This window comes from Eleutherodactylus coqui, chromosome 4, assembly GCF_035609145.1.
Source record: "Eleutherodactylus coqui strain aEleCoq1 chromosome 4, aEleCoq1.hap1, whole genome shotgun sequence".
Lineage (NCBI taxonomy): Eukaryota > Metazoa > Chordata > Amphibia > Anura > Eleutherodactylidae > Eleutherodactylus > Eleutherodactylus coqui.
In genome coordinates, this window is record NC_089840.1 from 193353843 (window position 1) to 193366311 (window position 12469).

General features: G+C 43.9%; 1 protein-coding gene across 6 annotated transcripts in view; it reads left to right on the forward strand.

The window, feature by feature from the left end:
• The window catches only part of USP54 (ubiquitin specific peptidase 54), a 91112-nt gene that overhangs the window by 50664 nt on the left and 27979 nt on the right, over nt 1–12469 (forward strand). For all 6 annotated transcript variants that reach the window (XM_066600507.1, XM_066600506.1, XM_066600502.1 and 3 more), the window contains exons 4-6: nt 5979–6113; nt 6764–6877; nt 9312–9394. In XM_066600507.1, the coding sequence (XP_066456604.1) occupies nt 5979–6113; nt 6764–6877; nt 9312–9394 (332 nt within the window). The remainder of the gene's footprint in view (nt 1–5978; nt 6114–6763; nt 6878–9311; nt 9395–12469) is intronic.

Consider the following 12469-nt stretch of genomic DNA (forward strand, 5'->3'; position numbering starts at 1 on the left):
ATTAGTTGAAATTCAATGATTAGACCATTTTAAAAAACCTGCCCTGGTGGGCACGACAGGGTGGTAGGAAACCCGCCACTCAAGGGGTTAAATGATCAATTAACTTCATGAGGAGACGCACGGGGGTTAAATATTGGTCTTATGAGAGGGATGGGGGCACATGATGATTATTGGTTATTAACGTGCACCAAACTAGAATATACCATTAGTGTGAAGTTTTGGAATGGGGGAAAAAAAATCTATCCAACAATAGCCACAAGCATTGGTCAGTGAGACCAAGGGGTGCTATCCCCATGGGGGCAAATCGGAGAGGGGGAATAATTAAAATAAGCAGTAAATAAATGTATTTCTGCATAAATGAGACAACACATTTAGATCAAAGCATAAGGGACAAAAAAGAAAGGAGGCAAGGCTAATGAAAAAGTAAAAATAGTGATAATGTGGATGAGGAAATAATCATTAATGTATCTATTTCAATATTTTGTTGAGGTGATTATTTAGGGACTGTATAGTCCGAACTACGAGGACATCCGATTAGGATTGTATCTTGGACTGTAGCTCTGTGTAATATACTTGAAGACCACTGACAATACAAAGCATAAGGGAGAATATTGCTTGTGACAACTTGGGGCGCCTTCACACTTGCGATAACATTACGTGATTTTTGAGCGATGCGAGAGTGTGAAAATACAGACTTATGAAACAAATCGCAGCCATCGCATTGGTTCATCCAACGCTGCATTGTTTGGCTGAGCAGCGGTCGATGAACCAATCAATGCAGCGCTGGAAGAACTAATCACCGGCATGGCATTGGTTCATTCAGTACTGCATTGATTGGCTGAGCAGCGGTCGATGAACCAATCAACAGCCATTGCTTCCTTGAGGCGGAATTTATGAATCCCGTAATTGGAAAGTGATGTTGTACGAACACCGAGGACTGCAGGAAGCATGCGCCGGAGCTGTGAAGAAGAGCGGGTGGGACCTGGACCGAACCTGCTAGGTAATGTATTCCTTTAAAAAAAAAAAGTAGCATTACTAGGGCTTATTTTGGGGGTAGTGCTCATATTTTAATCCTCCATGAAAATCTGGCTAGGGCTTATTTTCAGAGAAACGCATTAGTATTTCATTTTACTGCATTTTCGACAGACAACCTGTAAGTTAGCTCTTATAGTGACTATTGCAGGCAGGTGTCTATCCCTGACAACCGGCCCCTCCTCCTTGTATGGAGCAGGATCGGCTCGCGATATTAACCCTGTACTCCTTGTGGTGTTAAGGGGCTAAATATTGTAAAAAAAAACAAAACCTACACTATATTATTGTACAGATTGTTTTCTAAGATGTAAACAGTGACGCAAAAGGCACAATTTCCATCTCTCCTTTGGAAAACTAAATGCAGACTTGATAATGGTACTACGGGGCTGGATGAACCTCGTGGCTTTCTGGGGAATACAAGTCTACAATCCTCATAGGTCTGTCCTCCACCAGCCATTGTGGCACAATGCATTAGGCCAGTGACCTAGGGATGTGTCGGTAGGCTACAGAGCAGATCACTTGTACACAAGTTCTCCCTCTACGGAGGAAGGGGTGGGAAGAACAGTCGTCAGCATTGATCTGATGATTGCTTGCTAAGTGCTTTCTTTGCAAATAGATGGACTGTGTTTTTAATACAAATAATTCATTGTGCTGCGCTGACCTACTTCTTTCAGTCAGATTGCCACTGGAATTAATCGTCATGTAATATAGACATTAACGGGTTATTGCAGAAGGGTTTAACCGTATCTTGGAATTCTTATCAGATATTAGGTGACCTGGAAAAAAAGGGAGTCTCTGGTGCGAGGGTGAATAATGATGAGGGTTATGGTCATGACCTGAATGTTGGTAAAAGCTATACCTGCCTGACTCATGGAAAGTACACAGCAGTGTATATATAAATGGCACGCTAATGAAGGCACTATGCTGAAAATGTGCCCAGGCTGGCTGCTGGAATGTAACTATGTATAAAAAAGATTTATGAGAATTAAGGATAATTGCACTGTGACTTGTTCAGCTGCTACATCGTAATTATACTTCTCACGGTTCTTCTTAACTGCTTATAGATTTAAAGACGCGCACTCCAGATATGTTGTTATAATGCATGCAATTACCAGAAGTTCTCACAGGCATGTTCCATTGGGGGGGGGGGGGGGGGGAGAAAATGCCACCGCACACGTGAAGCAGAGGTCTAAGGATCATTTGCATTCACACATGGGTTTGGGCCCCATTCAATATGGAAAATCTGTGTGCGCACATCTACTGGAGGACTGTGGCAAGAACGGACACGTCAACTTTTTTATTTTGGCTCCCAATGAAAATTACAGGATGCAGATTCTTGTGAATATTTTATATTGGAGCTCTTGCAAGTTAATAAGACCTACAACACGCTAGCGTTTGTTTTTGTTTTTTAAACAGACTTGTTCAAATCTCTGACAAGAATCAGGACATGCAAATGTCAGTGTGCGGGTAGCGCATGGATTGGATGCGCATGCACAGGTGTCTGATGTGAGTTGCTCCTGAGCCTCTTGGGCACAGGGTTATCTGGTCCAACCCCCTGCTCAATGCAGGATTCACTTAATCATCCCAGACAGATATTTGTCCAGCCTTTGTTTAAACACTTCCATTAAAGGAGAGCTCACTGCCTCCTGTGGCAACTTGTTCCACTCATTTATCACCTTCTGGCTGATCATATAATCTATATGGATGGGCTAGCCCTGTTAAGTGTACATTGGGGCTTATACAGGAAGGTCGTGACTATGGGAACCACTTTCTGTGATGTCCAATATACCCCTAATCGGACATATGGACAGTGTTTAGTGGATACAAGACATAGGGGTTGTCTTATTGACAAAGAGGAAGATGCATACCATGCTTACCGCTGTTCTACCTAGTTACATTTAAGGATATTCAATCTGTGACTCAACATACCTTGTTTGGTGGTCATGACCGCTGGTTGATGTTTCCTGCACTCAAATTTGTGGAGGAAAATTTTGCATATATATGTGACTGGTAATACAGATTAAGGTAAGTTGGAAATCAATGGGAGGTGGCTTCCACGTGCATTTTGGCACAGAATTATGAAAATGATATAATCTGGGCATATTTATGAAAAGCTTTTAAAAAACAAACAAAACAAGAAACAAAAAACATTGTTGCCCATAGCAACCAATCACAGCGTAGCGTTCATTTTTCAAAAGTAGAATACAAACTGAAAACTGCTTTGTGATTGGTTGCCATGGGCAACCAAGACTTTTTTTGTTTAGACAGTTTCATAAATATCTATATAACCCGACAGTGTTAAAAAAAAAAAAAAAAAAAATGACCTCCAGCAATTCATTAATAAATTGGTTGGAAGCGGTTTCCATTTCGGCCAGGGCTGCACAGCGACTTGAGGCTGCGCAACGTAAGATTGCCATGTTGTCTTGCTAACCTCGTAACTGGTTATAGAGAATATGACGATACTAGAAGCCAGCGGGTTGTCTTGGCAATTTGTGGGTCACAAAACTACCATGTTCACTATCCCTAGTTGTGACGTTGGCAGCACATATTGCAATCTTATGCCGCACGGCCACAAGTTGCCATGTAGCTCTTGCCTTAACCAGGCGTGGAATGTCTGTGGACAGAAAGTGGAATGTCGTCCTACCTACGAAGTCCTTGTAGATGTTGAGCGCCGAGCCGCAGTTTGGCACATGCTTAGGACGACTATATTGGGCGATTCTGGCACTTCCATTCTATGTCCTTCTCTTTCCCCTCAAACACAAGTGATCTAGCGCCATATCATTGCCCAGGGGAAGTTTCAATTGCCCTCAAATTCTGGGTCCTCCATTACCAAGAATGGTACCGTTGGTTGTGGCTGTTGATATAACGGTTACACCGGTAAGTATTGGTACGTGTTGAGCTTCTTGGGCTTGTGACTAACTTGTAATTGTACAGTATTTCATGAACCCCCTATGTTTTCACAAAGTTCAGAAGTGAACATGAGCCACAAGCCTTATGTGGGAAAATCTTTCATTTAACCTTTTTGCTGTGTGTTTAATTAAAAAGTGGCGTCAGACTAATCCCGGCGTCTTCCTTAAGATCTGCAGGAATGTGTGCCTTGTATCCACTCATTTTCTAAATGAATGCTTGTGGTTGGTGAAGAGGTGAGGGCTGTGCCCGCTCGGATTACTTCACACGTACACACATTTATGCCAAGCAGCCTCTCGGATTTGTCTAAGGGGGGCTTCTCACACACAGATTTTAGGAATTGAAGTTTCCGATCAAACGGCAGAAATGGATCCAGAAGGAAGTTTTTATACCTCTGTTTTTATATTTCCATTGTTCTTCAATCCACTTATGGCTTTGTCCAGGCTTGCTTCATGTGACGATTGTATGAGGGTGTAATGTTTTGGGTAAGGTGGTCTTATGCATAATCGCGCTCCCCACCACTTTTTTTGCTGGGAGAAGTTGAAAGACCAATTTGAGTTCCACAAAGTTTGAAGTTCACAATCGATGGTAATGCTCTGGATGGCCCCATCAGGCAAAACCACTTGTATCCACATTAGGATCTTACCATCCATAAGCATATGTTTTAATACAATAAACTGTATTCACCCGTATTGCTTGATGTTCTCATCGTCTATAACTGGTGAAACATAGTTCACAACTGCACACTGCACCACATTTGACCTTCCTTTGGTTTCTGTATTTTGCTTTTCTATCCCATAAATAAAAAAAAAATGCTATGGAAATGTATCCTTTTTTTTGGAGGGTATTTTTATTTTCTCCACAACGCGGTAGCTGGATTGGCTGAGCAGCGGTCAAAGAACCAATCAATGCAGCGCTCAATGAACCAATTACAGCCATAGCATTTGTTCGAGTGCTGCATTGATTGGTTCTCGAGCGCTGCTCATCCAATTGGAGCCATCGCTTCCTGGAGGTGGGATTTATGAATCCTGTAACCAGAAAGTGATCTTCTGTGGGCGGCCGAGGAATGCAAGAAGCATGTCGGGGCTCTGTAGAACACTGGGAGGGACCTTGACCGAGCCTGCTGGGTAATCCTTTTTTTTTTTTTAATGTAATGCAGATAGGTCTTATTTTCAAGGTAAGGCTTATGTTTCAAGCCTCTTCAAAAATCCCAATAAATTGGAGTAGGGCTTACATTTGGGGAAATAGGGTATATTTTATTTTTTATTTGAAAAAAAAATGTGATGTGTTTTGGCTTCTGCAGTTTGCTCGTATTGCAGTACATTGCAAGCTGCTCAATTAGTGTTCACTATTCATCCCACCAGATGGGCTGTCTGGCAGTCTCCAGCAGCTCTTATCTTCTCTTGAAGGGCTCATTCACACAGACATGTAAATATGCATTGATCACTGCGTATTTACGTACACAAATTTAAAAAAAAAAAAAGCCGGGCGGTGAAGCAGTTTTCTCCCTCATTCCTCTGTAAATTTGAGTTTGTATCATGCACATTTACAAACTTTTTACTGCTCCCATTGTCTTGCAGGGGCTATTTTGGTGCAGAATAGGACATGCATGCTTTTCACGTGTGAGTTGGTGTGTATAAATATATATGTAGGTCTGCATTCCCCAATGCAGTTTATTACCTGCGCATAAAATACGCACATAATATGCAGCCCAAATCCGCCCGTGTGACTGCGCCCTAACACTCATCTAAGCTGAATTTAATGAAATCCGTTGCTGCGGTCTGAATTCAGCTTACATGATGCTTATAATGAAAAGAGAGAAGAAATGGTATAAAGGTAATAAGGCAATGCAATTCCATTGGCCCAATGGTGTGTATAGAACACTCTGCAAACATCCTGTGTGAACTTGGCACAACTTTCTTGAGTTGTCTAACGTAATTGTTATAAGCTGATTAGCTCGTTTTTGTACTTTTTTTGTTTGATTTATGGTTGGAATGTCGCAATGCAATGTATTTATGGATGCAAACCTGTCTACACAGGGGATATTCAACCAATTTCAGTGTAGCAGCGAGAAGGTGTTGCCATCAGATGCCCTCCGCAGTGCCCTTGCCAAGACTTTTCAAGATGAACAACGTTTCCAGCTGGGCATTATGGATGATGCAGCGGAGTGTTTTGTAAGTTAAATCCTTTTTTTAAGATGCCTTGTATAACATATTTATATCCCGTTTATGGATGTCTACACTGCTGGTGCTGAAATCTCACACACATGCAGCGCACCCCTCTGGGGGTGTTCAATTTTGATGTCTGAATCCGTCTTTTTAAATGAGCATGTGCAAAAGGTTAGAAAGACAAAGCAATAGAAAACCGATCCTATAGCAACAGATGTACACAAACCGATAGAAACTTTTTTCTTTTTTTTTTCTTCTAAGTTTACCAGATGCATTAAAAATAGATAAAAGTGCAAGCTGTGGTTTCCACTTCTTAAAAAAAAAACTGATGGCAAAACTGAATTCAAACTGATCAGTTCAAGAAGGAAATCAAAAAGTTGATGTGAATTAGCCCTAACTTTCTTTGCCTTGCTTCCTATATAGGCATTATGTACCACCAGAACAAATGGGAGGAAACTTTAATAGAATACTTATTTCTTTTTGTTGTAATTAGCATGTGTAATAACAGATGAGTCCACATAGAAGTGATTTGGTCTGTATGGTTTTTCAGCCGATCCTTCCTTTTTGGAGTAACACTTTCCCAGTAGTATTGCTGTAACCTGCTTTCTCTCCAGAATCTACTCTACATGTTAGAAATATTTTATTATATTTTGCAGGAGAATCTTCTGATTCGGCTTCACATTCACATCGCAGATGAATCCAAAGAAGATATCTGCACTGCCCAGCACTGTATTTCTCATCAGAAATTTGCAATGACCCTGTTTGAACAGGTATTTTAGTTGATTGTGACTTCATTCTTCGCTTCAGCTCAGTTGTCTGCCGTTTTTAGCTTGAATCACATAAAGGTTGGTAAATACGAGTGGAGGTATGGCATGCTTATTAAACGCCTATGTTGAAAAGTAATTTAGTCGGCTGTTTTGGCTGTTTTTGTTGGCTTGTAGAGCTTGCTGCTCTTAGGAGCTCCAAGGAGTCTCTACTTGCACCCCACTCTGCAGCCTGCTGCCTCTCACTCCATGTATATGGAGGATGGGCGAGAAGGCTTTCGGGCCACTGCTCTCTTCTATGACCTAACCTTGGTTTTCCCATATTGGATACAGATTTCTGTAGGGTACCTGTTGTGAAGAGGATACTTCCCAGCATTTAAGTCTCCAGAAGTTTTTGATTTCTGTGTTCTATACAGCCGAGTCACATTATTATGGCCACCTTCGACTCGCACATCAATCCTTGTTGTCATGAGTGAAAAGGGCAATTTTATCAGAGTTGCAAAATAGATGATACAGATGGGCCCAAGAGTGGAGGTATTTCTGAAACGGCGCAGTTGGTAAATTGTTTGCATGCTGCTCTGGGGAAAGTATATTGTAAGTGGACAAATGGCACCATTGGTAATAACCGATATGGAAGCTGTGGAGCACGGTGTGCCGTTGATGTGAGAGCTACAAAGGTGGTCAAGGGCCAACCGATACGCCACATTGGAGACGCTCACTGTGAAAATGAACCAAGGAGGTACCAGACGTGTGTCTAAAACGAAAACAACCCTACTGTGTATTGGGCTCCGAAGTAGACGGATGGTCACTGCTAACAAAAGTGCAACAGAAGAAAATGCTTCAAATTGGACTGCAGGTTCAGAATTGGACCACTGATATTTGCCTTTGCCAATCTCCTTTTCTGCTTCATCTAGTGGATGGACGTTGGAGTTTTAGATAGAAAACCTCAGAACAAACACCCTGCAACCATAACTGGAAGAACACAATCCGGTGATCTGAGAAATTGTTTTATGGTGTTCATCTATGTGAATGGCACTCAATCGATTTTGGTTATGAATCTATTCTTGCAGATCACATCCACCCTTTCATGCTATTTGTCTTCCTTGGGGCAGATGGGATCTCCCGGCAAGACAATGCGACATGTCACATGGCCAGAAATGTCCAACAGTGGTTGGAAGAGCATGACTAAGACTTCCATGTACTCCCCTGGCACCTTAATTACCCAGACTTAAATCCAATTAGGCACCTTGATCATTATGTTTTGCTCTATGGGTCCTCCCCCATGTACCCTCCAGCAGCTGTGGGATGTACTGCTGTCAGCATGGTTCCTGATACCCGAGACCACCTACCAGCACCTTTATGGAGTCACCCCCAGCCAGTCTAGCTGCTGTCCATGCGGCACACGGTGGTCACTCTGAATATTAGCGGGTGACTAGACCCTGTATTTGCCTTTTACTGAACATGTTGAGAATTCTGTTAATGTCTACATTTATTCTGTTTCCTCATATTTTGTAATAAAAGTAAAACAAGCCGCTCCTCAGGGAATCGTGCAAGATAAAAGACTGAAAATAAAAATGTGTAGCTGGCCTCATCTGGTGTGAAGACCTGGACCCAAAGGGGAGGGGCCCGCTGTCACACCTTGCGTGATATAATCAGAACCATAGCTTGCTTGATATAATCCTCCTATGCCAGGTGGGGCATCCAGGGGGAAGAGATTGTGGAGATCCGCAAAGAAGATCCAAAAAGCTCCAAATTTGTTTTGGTGTAAAAGGAGAAAACTGCATGTAAAAAAACCTTGCACTCATAAGACAATTAGAGGTTCATAATAAAACCATAAGGTATTAAAAATGACAGTGTTGTGTTATGTACTTCAAAGTAAGTGACACAGCATCATCCTTTTTAATACCTTATGGTTTTATGGGTAGTATTTAGAGATGAGTGAGCATACTTGCTAAGGGCAATTACTCGAGCGAGCATTGCCCGCTCGGAAGTAAATATTCGGGTGCCGTGGGGGTGGGGGAACCGAGGGGAGATCTCTCTCTCCCCCGCTCCCTCCTGCTCACTCCCGCAACTCACCGCTCCCCCGCGCCGGCAGCCGAACCTTTTCTTCCGAGCGGGCAGGTACTCGCTAAGGGCAATGCTCGCTCGAGTAATTGCCCTTAGCGAGTATGCTCGCTCATCTCTAGTAGTATTACGAACCTCTAATTCTTGTCATAGTTGGTATCATTGGAAGCAAGAATAGCACAGTGTACAATGCCATTTTTGTCATGCAATACCAGAACTGCTACCACCATTAAAGTCAGTGGTGTACATTGGGGTTGGCTACTATCCATTTAAAACTGATTTTGTCATAGCTCTATCTGCTTGTCTGGGGTGTCGTCTGCACCTACTTGTGTTATCTGTTTATGGTATTAAAAATCTATATAATCTGTTTTTTCAGTGTGTCTGTACCAGCTGTGGTGCCACATCAGACCCTCTGCCCTTCATTCAGATGGTGCATTATATCTCTACTACTGCTCTCTGGTAAGGGGAAATTATTTATTGCATTTCCACACAACCTGCTATCTCTTAAATTAGACAGTCAGCTGACTAATGCAAATATTAGAGCAGACTAGATGGACCACGTCGTCTTTTTTTGCCATCGGTCTTCTGTGTTTTTTTTTTTTTGTTTTGGCTTACAATTGCCAGTCATTGTTACAAGACTTGTCCACGGCCGCGAAGGAATATCGTTAGCGATATACTGCCCTGAGAGGGGAGCACTAAAAGGTCTCTGCGATGAACCTATAGTAATAATAGCGGTGAATCACTGTAAGAATTTCCGCTCGTCTGCAGTAGGCTATCCTATGGAAGGCGTGTCATGTGAGCTCCGCATGTGATTTATCGCTGCAGATCTCACAATGACACTTTACCCGTGGACAGCCAGCCTAACCCTGACTTGTAGGAATGCTGCCTTTCAATAGGTGGCGCTGCAGAGATATCGCTCAATTTTCCTATTTGCATATTGATGGATGGCCTTCTAAGTTATCTCACACTTCCTTCCAAATGGATGCAAATATTGTATGGTTTTGGCTAAGCACAGCTGTAATAGAATACAGTGGGCACCGAGTTAGGAGTCCGCTGTTTTCATTACAGGGGCATTTTCCCTTCTTTCTACCCTCCCTGGTGAATGACAGCTGCCATATGTCTATCAATCACTGTTGAGCGTAGCATTGGGACAAGGGGGGGGGGGGTGAACTCTTGCCTATGAATTTGATAGACTCCTAACTGCATGTACACTGTATTGTGACACGCGAGTCTGTAAGTGTCCTCATACATTACCCATCTGCTCAGTAGAAGGCCCCTGTTGACCAAGTATGGAATATGTAAACGCTGTAGAGCCATATTTTCCTATTCCATAGGATGCCACACATGATTTACCCCCGCCCCCGCTTTATTGGCGGTCTCTGCCTGCTCCATCTGCATGGGTACTAAACAGTAATGGAGTGCTTTCGGTGCATGTGCAGACAGGGAAATCTCCTGCGTCTACGTATGTGCTGAGTGTGGTGTTAAATAGAAAGCTTGTCCTATTCACTGAAAAAGCCAAAAATACCTGAAGGTCTGCAAAGCAGACACGGTCGCCATAGGCACGATCGCCATAAGGCAGGCACAATCGCCACCGGCACAATCGCCGTAGGGCAGGCGCAATGGCCTTAAGCCCTGAGGATATGTAGTCAGCCAGACAATAATGTGTGGAGGAGCAACTTGTTCCTGGCAAGCTAATATGCAATCACCCACTCAGCCCAGCCCAGAATGGGGAGGAGTGACTGCATATACTAAAAGCCTGCACATGTGAACGATACCAAAGATGTCAGCCATAGATAGGTGGTGACCCACCATACAGGATATCAACCCTGGCTGATATGACAGCGGGTTGCCCTGTATCTCCAAGGTGGGCCACACTGGCTGACATCTTGGGCTCCCCCACCAACTAGCAAACTACATACAAAAGTACTAATGCATACTGATAAAATGCGGGTGTTAGTACTGCATTTTGGCCAAAACGCATAGGCTGACGGACCGCGTCGAGGTCACACCGCTTCCGCCAGTACCTACGCTAACTCACGATAAATTACATAAAATCACAGAGGTGAGGAAAAAGAAAAAAAAAACAAACACATTCACTGAAAAAGCCAAAAGCTTTTTCAGTGAATGAGAAAGCTTGTCCTGGTGTATCGGATCTCAGGTGATCGGCTGTTGCTTGGGAAGCAAAAGAGTAGCCTTTCATAGCGGTTGGTGGGCCCAGTTAGCCAGACCATGTCTGCTCTGACTCAGAGGGGAGCCCCAAATGCAGACATTGCACTATGACCTACGGTGTTAACATGATGGCAGATAAGGAACTATCATTACCATTTGTAATGTTGCTCAAATGATCGCTATTGATCCTGTCATTTTAAATTTATTGAGGACTTATTTTCCTGTTGTTAATTTTTTAAGGAGATTACCATTAACCGGTATTAGTGTATCTTGACTCCACCAAAAAGTCCTGATGGACTCAAGATTGACAGGGGGTTTATACCCCCTGTACCTGATTGGCTGCACAGCAGCCTGCCACATAGGTCCTGGAAGGGCACTACAGCCGGCAGCACTGCACAACAGGCACCCCCACCCACAACCAAAGTTAGTTACACATACCGCCAGCAGCAAGGAGGCGATATGGCTGGGGGGAGACAGTGTTATCGGGCGGCCGCCCGGTGCAGGAGCACACGCCGCCGGCTTCCCCTTCCCCACACACACACCTGATGCGGCTTTTCCCAGTGGCGTAGCATAACCACTCAGCCCGGCAGCTGTCAGTGGGGAAGCGGCTGGCACACATCTCACTGTCGCGGCGCTGGAGAAGAAGCGACATCTCAGCGGGGAAGGGGCGTCCAGGGACCTCACAGTCACGATGGCAGTGCAGTAACCATGAGCGCCGCAGCTGCGAGCGTCCGACACCGAGCTGATGATCCACGCAGCGGAGCACAAGTGCTGAGGCCGGCAAATGTGAGCGGGGGACCTTAGGGTCAGGCTAACGTGTTATTAGACTTACATTATTACATGTTAATGCTGCCATGTTACAGCGGTAACATGGCAGCATTTACAGGTAATAATGTAAGGCTAATAACACGTTACCCTGAGCGTAAGCCTGCAGACAACGCAGTAATGTAACCACTGTGTGCAGCTAGGACCTGCCAGCCTTGGCCCTATCAGCAGTTAGGGGTGTGAGAGGGGTGTTCTTCCTGTCAAACCCCTAGCTTCCTGGTGGCGTCAAGATACACGAATACCCCATTTACCTAAATTCTCATAATAAAACTCCCGTGTAGAAACTTAACTTTCTATTGTACAGCTTTAACAAATTATGCAACATTCCTGAGCTCTGTGCAATTACCTTCTCTCCAGGGTCAGAAGCAGGGAGTAGCGGGCGTAGAACCGCTTCGTCCTGTTTCAAAGATAGAGTATGCGCATTTGCTTCCTCTGTCTCCCGTCTGAGCAATGTGCATCCATACACTTCTGTGGGCTCCATCGAAAATAATTGCGCTGCTTCGACTACGAAAAGAGGAAGCTGGTGTGCATACTTTGACC